At 32.8% G+C, this 21,587-nt stretch overlaps 2 protein-coding genes across 2 annotated transcripts; both read left to right on the plus strand.

The window, feature by feature from the left end:
• The first annotated feature begins 1,050 nt into the window (after positions 1-1,050).
• On the plus strand, positions 1,051-7,517 carry LOC114377109 (26S proteasome non-ATPase regulatory subunit 4 homolog). The gene is made up of 10 exons (XM_028335505.1): positions 1,051-1,166; positions 1,279-1,392; positions 1,673-1,778; positions 4,496-4,610; positions 4,696-4,905; positions 5,062-5,374; positions 5,613-5,736; positions 6,308-6,411; positions 6,510-6,578; positions 7,185-7,517. The coding sequence occupies exons 1-10, from the start codon at positions 1,155-1,157 to the stop codon at positions 7,233-7,235; spliced, it is 1,218 nt and encodes a 405-aa protein (XP_028191306.1). The 5' UTR covers positions 1,051-1,154; the 3' UTR covers positions 7,236-7,517.
• Positions 7,518-9,660: 2,143 nt separating this feature from the next.
• LOC114376626 (protein EARLY-RESPONSIVE TO DEHYDRATION 7, chloroplastic-like) lies at positions 9,661-14,717 on the plus strand. The gene is made up of 4 exons (XM_028334829.1): positions 9,661-10,685; positions 11,623-11,789; positions 13,565-13,649; positions 14,379-14,717. Exons 1-4 carry the CDS (start codon positions 9,784-9,786, stop codon positions 14,566-14,568), a joined length of 1,344 nt encoding a protein of 447 aa, XP_028190630.1. The 5' UTR covers positions 9,661-9,783; the 3' UTR covers positions 14,569-14,717.
• The last annotated feature ends 6,870 nt before the right edge of the window (positions 14,718-21,587 follow it).

Here is a 21,587-nt window from a genome sequence, read left to right on the forward strand (position 1 = left end):
GACTACAACTAATGTGATAAACCTAGAGTAGGTAATAGTTTATCGTTGAATAAGGAGTGTAAGAAGCTTATCTTAATATCTTATTTGTTGGATTGGTCTGCGACAAGGGTGTTGTTTGGCCATGACCTTGTAAACTCATTGGTCATCGACAAAGGAATCAATTACAAGAAATGATGATGGATTTGTTGGTAGGAAAAAAGAAGAAAAGATGAGTAGAAGGGATAAGGGGTGTACTAATTTCCAGAGAAGAAGAAATGACATATTTGAAAAACAATTACAAAATAAATGAAAGGGAGGTATGTTTATCAAATGCCTAAAAAAAGTTTAGTGAGTGAGTGCAATTCTTTGGGCATTGCTACATGCACCTAGCGAAATTGTTGGTACACCTAGCAATTTTATGATTTTTCCATTTTGCCCTTCCGTAAAAGGGATATGAATCAGCTAATTCGTAAGTCTCATACGGATTATCTAATCTGTATATTTTTTTATAAATAAAAAACATTTACTATTAAAAATTTAATTTATTAATAAATTTAAAAAATATATAGATTAACTAATTGTATGAGTTATATCAAAATTAATTGTCATAAAATTTGTTATTTAAATTTACATGCGAATTAAATATACATTAGATATTTTAGTGTTATATATAACAACATTATTTATTTTATAACATAATTGATTTATTAGCTCAGTTGGCTAGAACATCATACTTTTAACTTAAAATTCATAGGTTCGACTCTTGCTTGGACCATTAATTTTAAATTAATTCATAAAACATATTTTTGAAAAAAAACAAAATAAAAAACACATGGATTGGGCTAATCCGTAAGCCTCATACGGATCAGCTAATCCATAAGCCTTATACGGATTAGCTAATCTGTATCCTTTTATGGAAGGACAAAATGGGAAAATTGTGAAATTTCTGGGTGTACCAGCAATTTGATAGGTGCACGTAGCAATGACCCAATTTTTTTCCCTTAGTAACAGGCTTAATAAATTCAAAACAGGCCCGCTTGGGTAGGCCCAATAAGTTTCGTCTCCCTCTTTATTACGCTGCACCAGATTGTTGGTTTCGTTTCGGAGAAGAATTAAGCACTCGGTTGCAGAACAGAACAAACTTCTTTCACTCTTTCGCTTCTGAATCTTCAACAATGGTGCTCGAGGTAATCCCAGATTTCCCCTCGTGCGTTGATTTCAGACAGCCCCATACCAATTTCTAGGGTTTTTATTGATGTTGCGGTAACATATGTTTGATTGTATTGCTTTCTTCAACAGGCGACGATGATCTGTATCGACAATTCTGAATGGATGCGTAACGGAGATTACTCTCCTTCTCGATTTCAAGCTCAAGCAGACGCTGTCAATCTCATATGCGGTGCTAAAACGCAGGTTAGGTTAAGCCAAACCGTACAGTATTATGCTTTTACATTTACCCCCCTCTCTATTTTTGTATTTGTTATCATTTCATTAATTTATTTAGTTTTGGAAAATTAGATAGAATTAGAGAAGACTCGGAAATCGGAATGTTATAGATGGCTTGTGCTTGGGTGAACTAAGCGTTTTATTGTTGATGTTGTATTTCAGATTAGGTTTTTAAATTTGAGGTTCAGATAATTGTGTAGGGTTCACTTGTGCTGATGAATTGTTTTGATTTTAATAATGCATACAGTCTAATCCGGAAAATACAGTGGGAGTTCTCACAATGGCTGGGAAAGGCGTTCGTGTTTTGGTTACCCCTACCAGTGATCTGGGCAAGATCTTAGCCTGCATGCATGGTAAGTATTTTACACATTTTTTTGAATGTTTTACCTTTATTTTTATGTGCAGATGTTCTAGATTTATTATTTGGATTATGCTCTGTTGGAAAAACCATTATTTAGTATGAGTGACAATTGAATCTAACCGTGTTATGAAATGGCTATATTTTGTATTCAAGTTTTATTATTAAAATTAGTGTTTTGTTAGCATGTGCCCCTAGGATTAGGGTTAAAAATAAGAACAGTAACTAAATTAAATATAATGAAACTCTAAAATTAATTTAATACTTTTTTCTTTAAATAATTAAGATGATTGATAGACGTGCTTTTTAATTTTTATTTCATAATGTGTTCCCTAAAACATTAGCAAAAATAATAATGAATGATTGTTGTCAACTACCTGTGAGTTCTTAACGACTTAATGCTGATGCATTTGTATTCTTGTTAAGTCCTTTGAGAAGATATAGAAGCAGATAGCAAGGTTGTCAAATTGAGAGTCTACGCAAACTCATAGAGCTTCCATAAACTTGACTCGTAAACTCGTTCAGAGTTTACCTAATACAAAATTTTATAATTAAAACACCCATTATAATATCCAAACAATATTTATTACTATATTAGTTATTCAACAAAGTTGGTGGGTAGTGGTTTCTGCTCGTAGGATTGCAATTGGGTTAACCTTGTGTGAGATGGGTCTTTCTCGTCAGCGAGAGTTGGGCCCTGTTCACCTCAATGGAGCAGGGTTCATCTAGGTCTTCTTGTTGGCTTCATTGCAGGCTTGCAACAATGGGTTCCTCAGAGCTGTGTTAATCACTTTGTTGCAAGTAGGTTTTGGCTATGATGTTGGACACAGTTCTAAAGTCAAGTTTGCATGGTTGTGAGGTTGAAGGTTGTACATTCAAATTTCATTATGCCGTGTTTTGGGTTTTTTAAAAGTGATAAAGCACTGTTATTTTGATCTTTTTTGAAGGTAGAGCATCACTCTGGTGTAGACTTATTCAATTGCCCTCTAACTTGCGAGTTTATACAAGTTTATTTGAGTTTACACTGAAGCAAGTTCCCAAGTGAGTTAAGTCAATTTTCCTACCTAGAATCGTAAAATTGCATGATTTTACGAGTTAACTCGCAAGTTTGGCACCGTAGGGAGATGGGATTAACAAATTATGCTGGAATTCTATTAGGAACTGGTCCAAAGCTGCATAAAAAACATAATGGAAAGAGCAAGAAAGTGAAGACTGTTATTCTCAAGAATGTAATAATTACAGAGAAACAATTGGTTCTGGCACTTTGAGGGACCAGAATCCTCCTTCCCACATATTTCCAATTTCCCAGTACCTGTCTAACAATTAACTCTCTCCTTTAATACTATTTATACCATAGTTATTAGTATTGTATGAATCATACGATTCGTATCCCGATTTGAAACAACAATCATGTCCAGCGATACAAATCGTAGCATGACTCTTTTTAAGCTTGAATTGTTCTCCGTATTGTATGAATCATACAATTTGTATCCCGATTTGAAACAACAATCATGTCCAGCGATACAAATCGTAGCATGACTCTTTTTAGGCTTGAATTGTTTTCTGTATTGTATGAATCACTTCTGTATCGGATGATTCACGATTTTGGAGCTGTCTTGCACGATCAAAATAACAATTTGGGCTGGTTTGCGGGATCCGACTTTGGAGAAAGCATTTCAGATCACTTTTTCTGCGATTTTTTTTTTCAGGAAAAAGAGGAAAACTGGCGCTTTCAGTTTTGCATGTGCCCAAACTAAAATTTCAATACTTAATTTTAGTTTTCAATTTTCAATTGCCTATTTTTTTATTTGAAGGAGAGGCTCTATTATTAACTTATTAAGCTTTCAACCAATTTCATTGTGAAGAGAAGTGCGATTGTGCAAGTCACTTGCCGCTTGACTGCTTATGCTTTTTATAATTTTTAATTTCCTTTTGTCTTGTGGTGCTTACTTTTTCTTGTGGACGTCCCATGAGTCTATTTCTTGTAACTTATAATTTCCTCTCTCTTATTCTCTTTTTGTTAGCTTTATGGCTTCTACTCTTTTAATTTCTCAACTCTTATTTTTTACTTTCATTTTCAGTTTTTTGAGGTACAAGACTTATTTCTTCTTATTGGTTTTACTTTAGAAGGGGCTGAACACTTTGGGTAGTTACTATTTTTTGTTCTTTTGATTTATGACTTGAATATATGATATATTAGGTTGTTTTTTTTTTTTCAAGTCACTCATTTTTACCTAAAAATGTCATATATTTTAGTGATCATGTATCTTACATCAGAATATGATTCAACTCACGATTCGTAAAATAGATTTTCCGATTTAGGATTCAAATCTCGATTCGATAACCATGATTTATACAATATATTCCCCTCACTTCTTTCTTTACTCTCACATAAACCTTCTTAATAGAACGGTGCGCCCTATCAAGTTCATAAAGGAAATTTTGTATGGTAATATTGTTTAGTTAATTGACTTCAAGTTTGTTGAGCCTATTTTGTTTTTGGATGTTAATAGCAGCTATGTAAAGTTGCTTTCTATAGGGCATGTATATTGGTGAGGTTAAACTTTATCTAAACTCTTTTCTGAAACGATAAACAAGAATCAAACATGTGTGCTGCATATTCTTCTACCATGTTGTGTCATTGTGGATTCTTTCTTTTTGTTTTTTTTTTAAAAATGAGTTCATTTTGTTTTTTTTTTTTTCCCAATTTAGGACTAGATATAGGTGGTGAGATGAACCTAGCTGCTGGCATTCAGGTGGCACAATTGGCTCTTAAGCATCGGCAAAATAAAAAGCAACAGCAGAGGATTATTGTCTTTGCTGGAAGGTATGCTTAGCTATATTTTGTGCTATATTGAAATTGTATTATTTGTAGTTATTTTGTCTTAATTATCTTGATTCATGTTTTTCAGTCCTGTCAAGCATGAAAAGAAGATGCTGGAGATGATAGGGAGAAAGTTGAAAAAGAATAGTGTTGCACTTGATATTGTTAATTTTGGTGAAGAAGATGAGGGGAAGACAGAGAAGCTGGAAGCACTCCTTGCAGCTGTTAACAATAATGATACCAGCCACATTGTTCATGTTCCATCTGGTCCAAATGCTCTTTCTGATGTACTTATAAGGTTTGTGGGCTTAATTTCATCTTCTTTTTTTTTTCTCTCTTTCTTTTTTATCCTTTGTTTCTCTCTTAATATAAGTTCAATCTATGTTTCTCTCTTAATATAAGTTCAATCTATGTTTCTCTCTTAAGATATTCATGTGTTGTTGCTTTGTGGCAGTACGCCTATTTTTACTGGTGATGGGGAAGGTGGAAGTGGTTTTGCTGCTGCTGCCGCCACCGCTGCAGCTGGTGGTGTATCCGGATTTGAGTTTGGCGTGGATCCAAACTTGGATCCAGAATTGGCTCTTGCTCTAAGAGTTTCAATGGAAGAGGAGAGAGCCAGGCAGGAAGCAGCTGCAAAAAAGGCTGCAGAGGATGCTGCCAACCTAGAGAAGGGAGATGAGCAGCAAGCAAGCTCACAACATGCAACAATGACTGAGCGTGCCGGTGCAGCAACATCTGAAGCTGAGAATAAGACAAGTGATTTGATGGTTGGTGTTTTTGTTGCATTTATCTATGTGTAATTGCTTGTTTTTCTACTTGCTAAACTGGAATATAATAATCTATGCATTATAATATTTGGTTGGTTGGACTACTTTCAGAATTTATAGTAATTCTAGGTAATTAAATTGTGAAGGCATATTAGATGTCTAGGCTTGAAAATTCACAAGGAAGATGGGACTTAACATAGTATTGTTGTTTTTTGTATTGACCTTCAAATGGAAACAGGATGATGAGAATGCCCTACTACAGCAGGCACTTGCAATGTCAATGGATGATTCTGCAATTAGCCATGATGTAAAAGATACAGATATGTCTGAAGCATCTGCAAGTGATCCTGACTTGGCTCTGGGTGAGTTTTTATGTTATTCATTCAGTCTTCATCTAAGAAACAGAGATAATGACATGGGTCACAATGTAGGCAACAGTCACTGCAATACAGTACAATTTAAGTGTCCCAACTCCCATGAGGCATTGAAGTGTGATGTCTGATATCTGTCCAACATGGAAACACGGACACAACTCCTTTTTAAGTGTCCAGCTCTTTATGCGTCAGATTTCTTACATTAAGCATGAACACATGTTTTTGTAAATCGCGTCTTCTTTTTCACATCCCGTCTTTTATATGACAAATGCCTTGTTTATATATCTTGATGATTTAAGATGATTTCTTCATGTGTTTGCACTTTAGTGAAGTAGATAGTTCTAATTCCTTTTTGGTAGGATTTGAATGCGTAGGGTTTGTTTTGTCTGCATATACATATTTACTCACATAACTCCTACTTGTTTTGATGATTTTGATATGCCTACTATGACCTGTACATGGGGTTTAATTAATATACATCTTAGAATTTCTAAGTCACAATAAAGCTTCAGTGGTGGTTATAATCTTTTGTTGGTTTCTGGTCATTTATTGCTTGCAGCACTTCAATTGTCAATAACAGATAGTGCAAAGGATCAATCAAGCCAGTCAGACATGAGCAAATTGTTAGCTGATCAATCCTTTGTATCTTCTATCCTTGCATCGGTATGCCTAATAAATTCCATGATTATTTGTTTTGTTCTTTTAACATAGATTGATCTGCTGTATTTTGTGCACTAAGCGAAAATTCATGGGTTCTGCAGCTTCCTGGGGTTGACCCAAATGACCCTTCTGTCAAGGATTTGCTGGCGTCCATGCAAAATCAGTCTGAGGTTAGTCTTTCTATGAAAAAGAATATATTGGATTTGAAAGGAATTTCTTTTAGAAAATTTCAGTGCAGGCCAGTAAACGTTAACCTTGAACACCTTTCCCCTTTCTCCCTTCTTTTAATTGTTTTTTTTTTTATTAGAAATCCTTTGTGAAGTGTTTATGATGTCTGCCCATTGAATGCCTTAAGGACAATAGTTAGTTTTGTTTTTTTAATATGAAAACATAATCAGACCGCACAACCTTGATTATACTAGGTTGAGTAAGAAAATAAATGTGTTCTTAATAACCTAATTTTAGAAATTGTTACTCATTACTTCATTAGTGCTTGTTTTTAAAATGTATTTTCAGGTTTATATTGTGCCTTTAAGTATATTATTAGACGTGCTTGCGTAAGTTTGCCCTGAAGTGTGTGTGTGTATATATATATTATTTTATTTTAATGGATAACGATAATTTTATAAAAATACTAATATGCTATCAACCTTATGATGTTTTATGCCTTGTGCTCTATCTTAAATTTCAACATTTTCTTTTCTGGGTGGGGGTAAGTGGTATTTTGCTCAACTTCCTGTGCTGCTATCAGTTTTCTGATTGTATTGTTTATCCAGCCTCAACAGAAGAATGACGACAAGCCATCAAACGAGGAGGAGAAGAAGTAATCTTTAAGAGCCACTTTTCCCTGTATGATTTTTATTTTGTTGGTAGCATTCTTCGCGGCTGTTGCTAATCGGGGAACTATTCCAATATGTCTCTCTGCAGTTTAATTGGAACCCAATGCATGTCTCTCGATTGAATATTGGATGATTTTTAACTTAAAAAATGCTCTTGATTGTCATGCCTTATTCTTGGTTAGTGCTTATCATCTGACGAGGGCTTTTAAATGACTGTTTTAATACCTAAGAAAGTTTCAACTATTAAAATGTATTTCAATCTCATCTCCATATTTTGGTAATCCGTTTTAATTCATTGTTACCTTTTATTTTATTAATATAGATGAATGCTTAGGTTATGTTATGCCGGGGATTTATTAGATGAGTTTTATCATGAATGGTCAAGAACATGTGATATATATATATTACTTGATTTTTCTAAGAAGTCATGTGATTTAGAATTTTGGTTATCCATGTATAGTGGTATGATTTAAATTCACTCTTTTCTAGGCTTTCTTATTAGATATGCACCTTCCATCCAATTTTTTGTCTTTAAATTATTTTAAAGTTAAAGCTTGAAATACTTTTAAAAATAAAAGTTATATAATTTTATCTTTTTAGTTTAAAAGAAATGATTTGAGAAAGGGGGCGAGGATTGTAGGAAGAGAGTGAAGGTTTAGTTTTTTCCTAAAAATTCACTCATTTTTTTACATTTTTTTTAGTTAAAGCTAAGTTACTTTTTTTCATTTTTTTTGAAACTGCGAAGTCCAGAAAAAAAAGTTGTAACATTTTTCAATGTTTTTGTTCATGCTGTGTGGAATTTTTTTTTTTGAATGAATTTGAGTTTTCATAAATTATATCAACTGCGTAGACTTAACTAAATTTGTTTGACAATGTCAAACTTTTATTTTAACAAAAGAAAAAAGTAGAGCAAACTCCAATTTACATTTCGTTAAGTAGACCCTGGTTTGTTGGAGAGTGTTTAACCTAGGCGAGCCGTTTGATAGTGTTAAATGATTCAACTTGTCACCCAAAAATAGTGCAACTAAGTGAAACTTATAAACAATCTATTGCCACTTAGCTGTGGTTGGTTATAATGAAAGTGGATTATAATCTAAAATTAATTTTCCCATTTTCTATAATGTTGCCAGATTGAATTTGAATTTTAGAAGCACTATTTTTTATTTAAAAAAGCTGGGAGTAAGGGATCATTTCTATAATTATACCTATAAAAATATTGGTGAAAGAAAAAAAAATGAGAAAACAAAGGTTAGTTCAGTTTAGTTAATAAAAAATAAAATCATCGATGTCAATAATCTTTAAATTATGAATATTCATTAACCTTAAGGTCTGTCGTGATTTCGGTGAATATCTGAAATTCAACTTAACCTAGACTTTTCGGTTAGAAAAAAAAAATGATATGGTTTTTAAAAAATAACGCACTTCAGTGTGTTTATTTGATATGGCACTAAAAAATAATGTACCCTCCCAAGTGCAGCCAATATTAACTATCATGTCATTTGAGCACAAATGCCTTCTCTTGTGTCGATAAGCCAGTTAATTTTGGAGTTATCTCTTACGTCTCTTTCACTTGGGGGGGACTTCATTCCCCGCTTTTGTTAGGATAGATTTTGAAAAGAATAGGAACTTGTTGCCTTGTTATAGGTTCTGATGATTCTTGCCTAGGTTTCGGCCTAATCCCCCATGTGCTTGTTATATTTCTCTTTTTGCTGTCTAATATATTTTGGATCTACATGTCTTGCTTTGGTCCTGTTTCTCATGTCTTGAGATTCAGACCCATGCAACCAGCTTTTTTTTTTTTATATAAAAAAAAACATGGTCTTTTTTACATTTTACGTAATTCTTCTTTTTATTTTGTGTTTTTTTTTTTCTTTTCTTTTCTTTTTATTTTGTGTTTTTCCCTTTACTTTTCTTTTCTTCGGTTGTTACAATTCTTATCAAAGACCAGCTTCAAGTCCTGCCGTCATCTTCCTCAATTGCGGCCCAATGAAGTAATGTTTTAAGCCTTTATAGCAGCGCATCGGTGCAACGCAACAAAAAGCTCTACGTTCAAATTTAACACAAATCAAACACATCTTAACCCTTTTTTTTTTTCTGATGATACCTTACTTTTAAAAGTCAATTTGTTTTTTGCAAGCGATTCCAATGGCTGTAACACCAAACAAAAAGTTTAGAATTGGCTGAGATTTGTTTCTTTAGGTTTTGATGGATGATAAGAAGTTATCACAATTGGCAGAATATATAGACTCGAAAGTTTGTTAATTTATTATTTTTTTTATGAGAAATAATTACACGGTTACATATTTCGTAGTACTGGTCAATTATTAAATTACAGCCTGCAGAAAAGGTAAAAAAATTGATAAGAAAGAAATCAATTTAAATATCAAGTTCTTACGGGTATTCGCGCGGGAATCTTTACCCGGAAGTAATAATCTGTCCCAGTCGCACGCGTCACTTCTTTATTGGTGCGATCCTTTCCCTCTCGCGCCCTCAAAAAATCTACACTCCATTACTGCAACAGTTCCAACTTTGATCAATGGCTTCTCAAAACCCTAATCAGAGAAATTCTCTGTATCCACAAGTAATCGATTCTAACCCCGATGCTCCCTCACCTCTCCTTATCACCAATCACTCGTCCTCTTCGCAACCCTGCCTCTACCCTTCCGTTGACTACAACGACCTCGTCGAGAACCTATTCTCTGAGGATGCCACCGCCGCCTGTTCCCCCTCTGCGCCGCCGGAGGCCACCGAGGAAGTCCTCTTCCGGATCCCCGGCGCGATCCTCAACCTCGTCGACAAGGACTACAGCGTCGAGCTCGCATGCGGCGACTTCTCCGTGATCCGTCTCCGGCAGGGCGACAACGCCGTCGCCGTGTACGCGCGCGTCGCCGACGAGATCCAATGGCCGCTCGCGAAGGACGCCGCCGCCGTGAAACTCGACGACTCGCACTACTTCTTCTCCTTCCGCGTCCCCAAGGGTTTCGATCCCGATGAAGAAGAGGATGTGCTCAGCTACGGCTTAACGATCGCGTCGAAGGGGCAGGAGAGATTAGTGAAAGATCTGGACGCGGTTTTGGAGAACTGCAGTTGCTTCTCCGTGCAGAGCGTTTCGGAGAATGCGAAGAAGAAAGGGGAGGCTCTGGATGGGACTGTGGCGAGGGAGGTTTCGCCGAAGGATATGGAGTCGGGGAAGAAGAAGGAGATGATGGAGGAGCGGTGCGCGGCGTATTGGACCACGTTGGCGCCCAATGTGGAGGATTACAGTGGAAAAACTGCGAAGATGATCGCTGCAGGCTCTGGACATGTTGTTAAGGGAATATTGTGGTGTGGGGATGTGACCGTGGACAGGTTGAAATGGGGGAATCAAGTTATGAAGAAGAGGATCGCTCCTGGTTCGCATGCTGAGGTTAGTCCTCAGACATTGAAGCGGATTAAAAGGTGGGTTCTGAATCAATTTCAGAAATTCACTAATACTATTATTATTTGAATTTAATTTTTTTGTTTTATTTTTCAAATGATTTTTACATTATCAACTTGGAGTTTAGTTTGTATGTATTTTTAGGGTAAAAACTAGTATGATTTTTAGGGTAGTTGTGCTAGAAGGCACTATACTTATCATGATATTTTGTTATTAGATAACAGTGTGAAAATTCTTTACACACTATCAGTACATAGACTATTTACTCTCACTTCTGAAATGACTTTTAACATAAGAGAAATGGTAGCAATATACTCTAACACACTTTTTTGAATTCATCCTATGTTATTGACTAAAATTTGTTACAAATTTTTATAGGTCTGCTTCTTATTTAATGATTTTTTTTCTTCTAATTTTATAATTTTCATCATATAATAGCATGGTAATATATGATGACTTCAATTTTTATGTATTGTAAGTGTAAATTTTTTAATGTATCAACAATTTAGAAATTATTGTTGGTATGATTTTTAAGGTAATTATCGTAAACGTTAATAAACTTATCATATACAACAATTTATGATTGAATGACAGTGAAAAACATTTTAAACCATTAATCCATACATTATTTATTCTCTCATGTATGCTTCGAGAATAGTGTTAAATGTTTTTTCGCAAGTAGTGATAATTATCAGGGGACATGCCTCTTGTGTCTTCAGTGGCAATTTCCTCCTTAAAAAATTTGAAAATATTAATTAACTTAAATAAAATGATCTTTTTCTTTTACCCTAGCTCTTCCCGGCATATTGCTGTCATATCTATATCCAATGTTTATTAAACGAGGAAGTCAGAGTCAACTACTTTAAGTTGTTATAGTTATCTTTTTTATTTGATCAGTTCGAGTGATTATTTAATTGACAATTTGGACTTTTGGTTTGATATGTATCTCTTTTATAGGGTTAAAAGAGTTACTAAAATGACAGAGAAAGTAGCTAATGGTTTCCTCTCAGGTGTCGTGAAAGTGTCTGGATTTTTCACCAGTTCAGTGATAAACTCAAAAGCTGGAAAGAAAATTTTCAGCTTTCTACCGGGGGAAGTTCTGCTTGCATCGTTGGATGGATTCAGTATGTCAGTTATATTATTGCTGAATTGCTTGAGTTCCAAATTCTAACCAATAGCCAAATATGAAACATCTTTCAAATATAAAGAAAGGAAGAAGTAGATAACCCTCTGTCTTCTTTAGACAAAGACAAGATAATGCGAGATTAATTAATTAACAAAGGAATAAAAAGAGATTAGATTTTAACTTCTTAAGAACTTTTTTTTTGTTAAATTTAGTTTTGTTTTCTACATGGTGGCTTCAGATGGACTTTTGTATTCAGGGTGCAATACTTCAATCTAGCACCTTCATTATGTTTAGTATGAGGGGGTGTATTTGGTCCTACATTGCCTATTGATATGACTTAAATAATGCTTATGAGGCCTGGTCAGTTTTCAGTGGGGTTTGGTTTTATCATATGTCCAAATTCAAAGAATAACCTTGGGCTAAAATTATTCAAAGTTAAATTTATGATGATTTAGTATGATTTTCAGTAAAATTGGAAACATCACATTGAGTTGACAATTTGACATGCTACACATATCCTAAAAACATTTTCACTATTCAATACACAAGCAACTTTCTTCACATCTTTTAATCTTGGGCATTGTGAGGTCTCGGATTGGCATGCATACATCAATTGGTAAAAAAAATGGCATTTGGCTTTATGGCTAATGTACAAGGAACGAGACACAGTCACATGGGTTCTTTGTCTGATTTGACTATAGAGGATATACATATGTAGGGGTGCTTTATTGTGATATTATTCAATACATCAGTGAATTTTTTTTTCCTTTTTTGGGGTGGGCGATAGCTGCCACCCCCTGCCCTTAGTATGTTTTGCCAGTGCTGTCTCTTGTAGTATCTATTTTCATATCTAGGATGCTCTTCTATAGAGAGAGAAATGTAATGCACTTGGTTTGGCAGCGCACACATTAGTAGAGATTTGTTTAGATAGAGAACATAGTCGGATTCTGTTAGATAACCCATAGTGGAAAAGTTAGTTAGTTGCATTGGTTAGTCATGTTAGCAAGGAGGGGACCAGGCCTGCCGCTAATTAGGTCCATTAAGGATGGATTTCGGTTATGAACTGTAGACCAGCAACTGCCTATAAATACAAATAACTGTCAACGGCTTAGGGAGACTTTTGTGATTGAGAAGGCAGTGTAAGGAGTGCTTTATGTTCTATGGATTTTAATAATTCTAAAGTTGGGTAGGTTTGAAAAACATTTAAGTGCATCCCCGATGTGCTTGAGTGTATTGTTAGAAATTGGATATGGGGATCACAGATGATGGAATTGTATTTTCACACGGCTGATTCATGTGCATGTGTTCAGTCATTTCTTTTTCATTTGGATAAAGTTATCCTGCAGTATGTGGAGATACATAAACTTAGAGAACTATTTTGAGTTTGATCTGAGAGACTGTCAGCGAATTGTTAGATCAGCATAACCCAGGATTGTATGTCGTTTGATATGACTGGTGTTAAATGTCAAATTTAGTAAATCAAGATCATTTGCCTTGCCTCTAATCAAACCTCCTTGATTCGTTCACCTACATATTGTTAGGGACCTCCATCCTTGTCCATAATCAATTTTTAGTCATTTATATTCATTTGACTAACAACTCTTATATGATAAGCATCCAAACATTATATTTGGACTGCTAAGATTAGCCAAGCATGATTTTGTTGATTCTTTATCATTTTCCGAGCTAGTTATTGCTTGATAAGTTTGTCCTGGAAAAGTTTAAATTTTCAAATTTAAATACCCTCTTATGTTTCAAACTTCTTGTAAATAGGTAAAGTGTGCGATGCTGTTGAAGTAACTGGAAAAAATGTCATGTCAACATCATCAACTGTGACAACTGAGCTTGTCGATCACAGGTAAAGCTTGATATACGCATTATCTAGAGTGTAAAATACCTATAGATTAGGGATTGAATCTGGCGATAGTATAATATTTGGCTTTCCTAAACTAGTGATTAGAAGTTATGGCTCTCTTGCTTTACTGCTGTGATTAACTGATGATATTATTGGAGCATATGCACACAAGTAATTTTGCACTGGTCTGTAAAATACCCACTTCATATACCCAGAGTTCTAGATCTGCATGCTTAGAGTGGGAATTAAAAATTTATTCCATGTATGATCACAAAGAATGCGTAGATTCTTGAACTCACAAGTATATAATATTCTAGTGATGGAAGTACAAGTGTTTAATATCTTGAAAATCTTAAAGCATTCAATACTTCATTCTTTGAGAGATTAGGATTAGTAATGAATATGATTTTCATTTATTAACATTTGCTCTTAGGCCAGGTAAACTATATTCTATTTTTATGAATGATTTTGCTTACTATTGCCCTAAGGACATTGCTTTTGTTAGATATCACATTGAGGATGTATTGGTAACATTAATTGTTTGTTACACTTACAAAAAAAAAAAAAAAATTCATTTTGATCCCTTAATCATTGCCTAATAGGAAACTTTATTTCATTTTCAATGACATGCTTTGAGAATTTAAGCATAAAATATAGGACGAGTGGAAAGCCATCGTGCTTGTCTAACAGTTCAGAAGTGAATTTGACAATCTAATATAAAATATACTGCAGATATGGAGAACAAGCAGCTGAAGCAACAAGTGAAGGGTTTAGTGCTGCTGGTCATGCTTTGGGTACTGCATGGGCTGCTTTTAAGATTAGGAAGGCTCTCAACCCTAAGAGTGTTCTTAAACCTACCTCCCTGGCCAAAGCTGGTGCTAAAGCTGCTGCTTCTGAATTTAAGTCTAAAAATTCCAAGTAATTTATGCCAGGATATCTTCAATACAGGTTTATCCATCCTACAATCAGAAGCTGCTGCTTATGACTTTTCATTACCCATTTTTTCTCTAAGAAAAGGCAGGGGAACATCAACGCATGATTTGTTGTTGTTCTTACCATGTGAGAACCCACCATGATTGGTCACGAGATCCACTAGTTATATTGAGAAAAAAAGCATATTATCTTTCTTTAACGAGACCATATCTTGATATTGGAGAACATGACTGGATCCAAATCTGTGTGTATGTATATGTGCCTGTGTGTAGCAACTGTATTTATTGCTTGGGCTGTAAGAACTTCACAAATGTATGGTGATGAATGTTGGAAATTAAAATCACTGGTAGTTCTGCTCTCCCATGAAGTGTGTTCTTTGTTGGCATCAGTTGTTTCCGAAGTGCGTTTGTAATCACATATCACTTTCACTCTTTATGGAACCTGGCAGTTTAATGTTGTTTGTGCCACTTTTAGGTACAGACAAATTTTGAATGTGTGGGTAGACGATTTGAAGTTTTGCAAAATCAGTGCTGGAGGAAAAGCTGCCCTGATAAGGTGTATACTATTTATTGTCACTTCAGTTAGTTATACATAATTTTCTTCAGATGTTACTTTTGGATCAACTCAATTTATCATAGAATGCGATATATACATTAGATAATTTCCACCAAACTTATTTCTTTTTAACACGTATTCTGATATTTTCTAGAATATTGAGTTTTAACTCTTTACTTCCCTCTCCTAGCTGCTCACGGGCTCTTTCCTAATACCGTCGGCTTAGTGAAAAATAAATAAATTATCAGTTATATGACATTTCAGTTCAGCATTCGTGGGAGGTGGGACAATGTTAATTGTTAAACACTTTGTTCTACGGACTGACGACTAAGATTGAGCCAACTACCTAACTTTGTCTTCTTTTCAGTATAGCTATATGGGAAAAAATGGTAGAAAATGAAAAGGTGAAAATAAAACATCTCGTTCTTTATTATTTGCTCTCTTTTGTGCGCGATAAAGGGTGTAAAATGAATAAAAAAAGTTAATATTTTGTTTAAAATTGAGTGAAAAAGATATGCTAGTTATTTAAACTTACATGTCATATTTTATTAATATTTTCAAAATTTTCATCACCGAATTATTTTTAAAAAAATATTTGAGATGTTATGATGTTAATTTTTTTATTAAATTAATCTTTAAAAATAATAAATCTTATAGGTATTCTTTTTTATAAAGACTAAAATATGATCAAATAGCTATTTTTTTCCTAAATCAGAGATACGAATGTCTCTCAAATAACTAATATCGAACAACACAAATTCTCAGTTAATTTAATGGTACAAAAGGATAATTTTGGTTATAAATTGTTTCTTTGAGGGGATGAATTTGGTCACAACAATTTTAAAAAATTAATATATGGATATTTTAAATATTTTAGTAACGAGTTTTCAAGAAATAATAGGAATAGATATCAATCTGAAAGATTAACTTTTTTTTAGGAAAAAAGATTAACTTGAAAGTTTATTGTTTTTTTTAAGGGTAAAGTTTATTCTTATTATCATTATTATATTACGTGAGCGCAAAATATTTTTATAAACTTTTTGACATCCTATCTTTCAATTGTTTATTTATATTTAACAAACTCAATCCGTCACCTTCTCAAACATAAATTTGGAGAGAGAATCAAATCAGTAGTGGCTTATGGAATCATGAGTTGTTGCATAAGATTAATATTTATTTATTTATTGTGGCACGGGAGGGTAAAGCATGATTGAAGCACTAACTTAAGTTACAATAATGACGTTTTATTTTAAATGTGTATCGCAACTCGCAAGCTCTCAAAATTTCGATGGCCATAATAAACTTCTTTAAGTCTTTGCAGCGAATTCAAGTTTTACTTTTGTGTAAAAACTATGAATTGTTTCACCCTTATTATATATAATATTTTTTGAAAGGCCAAATGAAAATATATTAACGCCACAAAAAGTGAACTACTGCACAAGACTTATTATATATGCATATATGAATATGAATCTTTAACCTAAACCTATCTATATTATAGTATTATACCATTTATAATAACATCCGCTAAAAGATGAGTTATGCTAAAATGTGGCGTGGACATTTATCAGCAAGTTGATTGCTTGAAAAACTATGGTCTTGGATTACCTGAAATTTTATCACAACACCAGAGGAAGGGATATTGATTAGAGGGGTCTCTCTCTCTGAGGAAATTAAAAATAAACAACGTTTCTAAAAGTTTCAAAAATTGAAGGGTTAAAGCACCCTTGTACTGATTGTGAAAACACTGATTTATTATGAGAGGAATTTACCATAATAGTTGACATTAGAATGATATTATATTTTTTTTTGGTATAAATCCTTTTTTTTTTTTTTGTTTAAGTTGGATAAGACTACTACGAAGATAAAGTTGTTCCTCTAAAATGAAACCCAAGATTTAAACTAAAAACTGTCGATTGAACGAAAACAATTTTGCATGATCATATAATCGGTGGTAGAATTCTAACTGAACATGTTGTATTATTATTAATATTTATTATTGTTTATGGATGAATAATTTGCAAGATATTTTATATCAAAACCATTCATTCTTGATATATCATATGGTCATGATTAACTATTTTTGCAGTTACACTATACTGTACTGCTCTTGAATTCATGACAGGTTCCCTCTAGATACTTTTGGTTTACAAAGTCGTCCAGAATAAATGAAATGGAAAAGCCGTCCAATATGAATTAGCACAATGAACTGTGTACATATATATTTGCCAAAAGACATGGATTCCACTTGATTCCCTTCATTGAACATAATCTCCATGATTTGATTGATATTTTGACATTCTTATCTTTCCTCCGATCCGAATGAAGATGACTTCTTTTATTGTCATTAAAAATTCCCAAGATATATATCTTTTTAAAAGAGCTATATATCACTTCAAATTAAGAAGGAATTTCCCTAGCTTATCGTAGACCCTTTTGAAAATCACAACTCAGAATTTCAGCGCCTAGTTTATGGTCCACGGAAATTTAATTCCTTCTTGATCCATACAATTGGTATCTTTGCATGCCTCCATGGAATACACAAAACTTGTTTTAAGTATGACAGGGAGTGTCACAGAACAGAATTAGCGCTTTCATCCACTCTTTTTTCTTTAATTAGTTAGTGCCCTAAGATTTTGTATATCAAGAACTATTACTTTACAGTTTGTTAATTACTCCTATTTCAATTTTTTTTAACCAATAGTATCTTTTCAAGAGATTAATTTCTTTCGGGGTATAAAGATTAACGAAGAAGTAAATTTTATCTTTTCATACAAAGATCTTTTTCATTTATAAGGTCTGAAATCAAATCAAACTTCTACGTATTCACAGAGTGTGTGATAGGCTTTACTCAACTACAGACATAAAAAATATGTTAGGTTTGAAAATGTATTTTTATTTAAAAACATTTTTCTGCTTCTAAATTTTTTTAAGTTGGATGTTAGTTTATCTAACAAATTTTGGTCGTTTTTAGTCCTAACTTCGAAATGTTTGTTTTTCATGTCAAGCACTATCTAAATTCTAACCCAAATTATTTATTATTTTCATAAATATATGCAAAAGTACTACATTATTTATAATTTATTTCCTATTTTGCGATATGTATGCAGTAAAATAAAGAAAAACTTACTTTCACTGTTTCTTATTTAAATCTTTAAAAACAAAAAGTAAAAGGCGAATAAAAATACTCTTTTACAATTATTTATGAAAGTAAAAATTAAAAAAAAATGTTTTTCAAATTAAATACTCCCCAAAATTCTATCGCCGGATAATATTTTCTAGGTATGGAATTTTAAGTGGCCAACCTCGACCATGTTAATTTGGAAAATAATGGATGCCCTCTACATGCATACTTGAATTTTACATATTAATTATTGTCAAGTTATAATAATTTAATTGAATTTACCTCATCTGTTATGTGAAGGAAGAAAAAGAAACAATATAAGAAATACAATATTAAAATCACAGTACTCATTGATGGAAGAAAGGACAAGAAGAGTTTATTAGGTAAAGGAAAGTGCGCCACTTGGTTTAACTTTAAGGACAATAATTAATGTATGATATTGTTTCTTGTTAGGTCGATAATCTTTTAGCCATGCAATGGAAATGAAATACCGTGGGCAATTTTTGGCACCTAGCAGTTCAGACTTTTTCCCACTATACACCATTAAAAAGAGCTAAATTAACCCTTAGCATAATCAGTGGTTCAATTGATCTTGCAAAGCCTCAACAACGATGGAGGAGGATACAGCACGAAAGGGAAGGGGTTGATGTGGATTAGTGAGTTGGAGCACAAAAGCTGTGTTCTAGAGGTTTCAGACAAGTCAACTATACCAAGTGCACGCCTAATAGGCCCACATTTTTATCAGCTAAGTTTTCTTTTAATAGCCACACTCATTTGTTTCTAAATATTGTGATCAGAATCGGATCATGTATTGATTACCAGCTACCACCACTTGACAACAAAACTAAAAATAAAATAATGCCGACCCTTTGGTTCTTTCTTGGTTGACACATTTTGCATTTACTTTCTTTTTTGACGTTTATCCTTTGGGGGGCATGTAGCTGATGCTGACCCAATAATATATATATATATATATATATATATATATATATATATATATATATATATATATATACACACTAGTAACAAGTCCATTTGACTGGCATAAGTAAGAAAAATATAATATTTCATTGTATAGTAAATAAAATAGAGTAAACTCCAATTTTAGTCTTTGAAATTATGTGCGGGAATAAATTTAATCTTCTATTTTATAAAATTCTCGTTTTAATCTTTATCTAATATTACAAAATATCAATAAAAGCTGTAATGGAAAAATTAAAATAAATAACATTTTTCACTATTCGATAATATTAAGAACTATAAATAAAGTCAAGGATTAAAATATATTAAAAATAAAAAAATAAAACGTTTTCGGTCTCTAAAAATAAAGTAGTTTACTAATTCTGAGAGAAGATGTCATATTTAGCCATTGGTGATTTAAAGTACTTGTGTTCATACCATATGTTCTGGTGTGAACTTGGATAGCCCAAAAGGGATTGGAATGATAGCAATTTTGCTTAATCTAAATGAAGGGACATTATTATTGTGGAGTGGGTTACTTAGTTTGGAACACTAATCCGTTTGCTACGCAGAAAACAGGGGGAAAAGAAAATTATTCTCTAAAGATTTAAGCTTGGTGATGGTTATGGAAAATGGTTGCATGCTTAAAATTTTCTCCATCTACAAGGTCTTTATACTTTGTTATGGGAGATTTTGGGATATCCTATGACGTGCCGCCAAAGGCTTGCATTGTCTCACAACCACCAACTCAAATGGGAAGAACGATCATTGCTTCTAGAAAAGTGCTTCCTAGATAGAGAAGAGATCTCCTCCTCCTTGAGAGTATGAAGCAAATTCAAAATCGGTGGAATCTTTTTCTTAAATCCTTAGTTCCCAAAGTGTTAAGCATTATAATATAAATCCTTGAAATAAGGATAATTCTAATTTTTATTTTAAGGTTTTCAACTATTGAAGTCCTTTAACTTTAGGAATTATTGTCATTTTTGTTTTAAAATATATGATTTTTTTATATAACAACAACAATGAGGATTGAAATTTAACCTAATAGACAAATGACAATTTAAGCAACAATTTTAAAAAATATTCTTTGTTTGAGACTTCTCTCGTGAATCAAAATGACATTTTACCCTTTAGTTTTTAGGTACAATTATATTTTCACAATATATACACATTTTAATATAAAATTTATGGTTAAAAATTACATATTTTAATTATAATTAAAAAATAAATATCAATTAGTTTAATTTTAAAATAAGCAAACTTTCTCATAAAAAATAAACACTTTAATTAATAATTAATGGGCATAATAATAATTATTGTTGTTTGTTATTGTACGTTGTTGGGTTTAATAGTTATTGTTATTTTTCTTCTTGTTGCTGTTATGGTGAAATCACTCAAAGATAAAATTCATCGTCTATATATTGATTAAAAGAAAATATGATCTTTTAAAAAAGATGTATGAAGATTTACTAATCACAGTAATTTCAGTTCATATTGAAAGATGATAATATTTTTAATCCTTGTAATATGAAAGAAAAAAAAAATATTTTAGTCCTATGTTCAAATGTCATCTACTTATACAATACCAAAATAATATTTTGGAAGAAAAAACATATACATGGTAGAATGTTTGATAATAAAAATTTAAAAATCAAATTGAATTGTCATATAAATAATTTTAAATCATTATTATGTGAAGTTTCTAATAGCATCTGGGCAAATGATCTAAAATAGTCAGTAATTCATTAAAGTTGTGTAAATTATTCTCTTTTCATCATTAAATTCATTGCCTCCTTTACATGGTCATCATGCTTGCGAGCTTCACATGCCTCCTTAGTCAATAGTCGGTAATTTGCACTTTCAATATTGTTTGGTAAGAACAAACTAGTCTACTTACCTTTAATCATATTATTTGAAAGTGAAAGCTAGTGTACTTAACTTTCTACCAAAGTGTGGTTTTGAAACCCCTTGGAGGATACTTAAAATCTCATGTCTGTGGGTAATCTTTTCCAGAATGATCCCCCTATGTCCAAGGTTATATATATTTTTAAACATATAGTAATAGTGCCACATTTAAATAATCTTCTAGGTTGAACCGTGCTTGCCATTTAGCAGCCAGACTTATCAATACCGTCACCCCAATAGTATTGGACCATTGGAGTTTCTTGCCTTACTATCTCATCAACAATAATCATATTGTTTTTAAACCATTGAATATGAAGTCAGCAAAGTGTTTTCAGTCATCAATAACAATTATCACGTTGAGTTTAGTTTCATAGTTCAATTGAAGCTATTGAACTTATCAAAACTTAATTTCTCAATTTACTATTTTTTTTCCTTAATTTTTAAGAGTAAATTTTAACTTTCAT

Source organism: Glycine soja, chromosome 11, assembly GCF_004193775.1.
Source record: "Glycine soja cultivar W05 chromosome 11, ASM419377v2, whole genome shotgun sequence".
In the NCBI taxonomy this organism is placed as follows: domain Eukaryota; kingdom Viridiplantae; phylum Streptophyta; class Magnoliopsida; order Fabales; family Fabaceae; genus Glycine; species Glycine soja.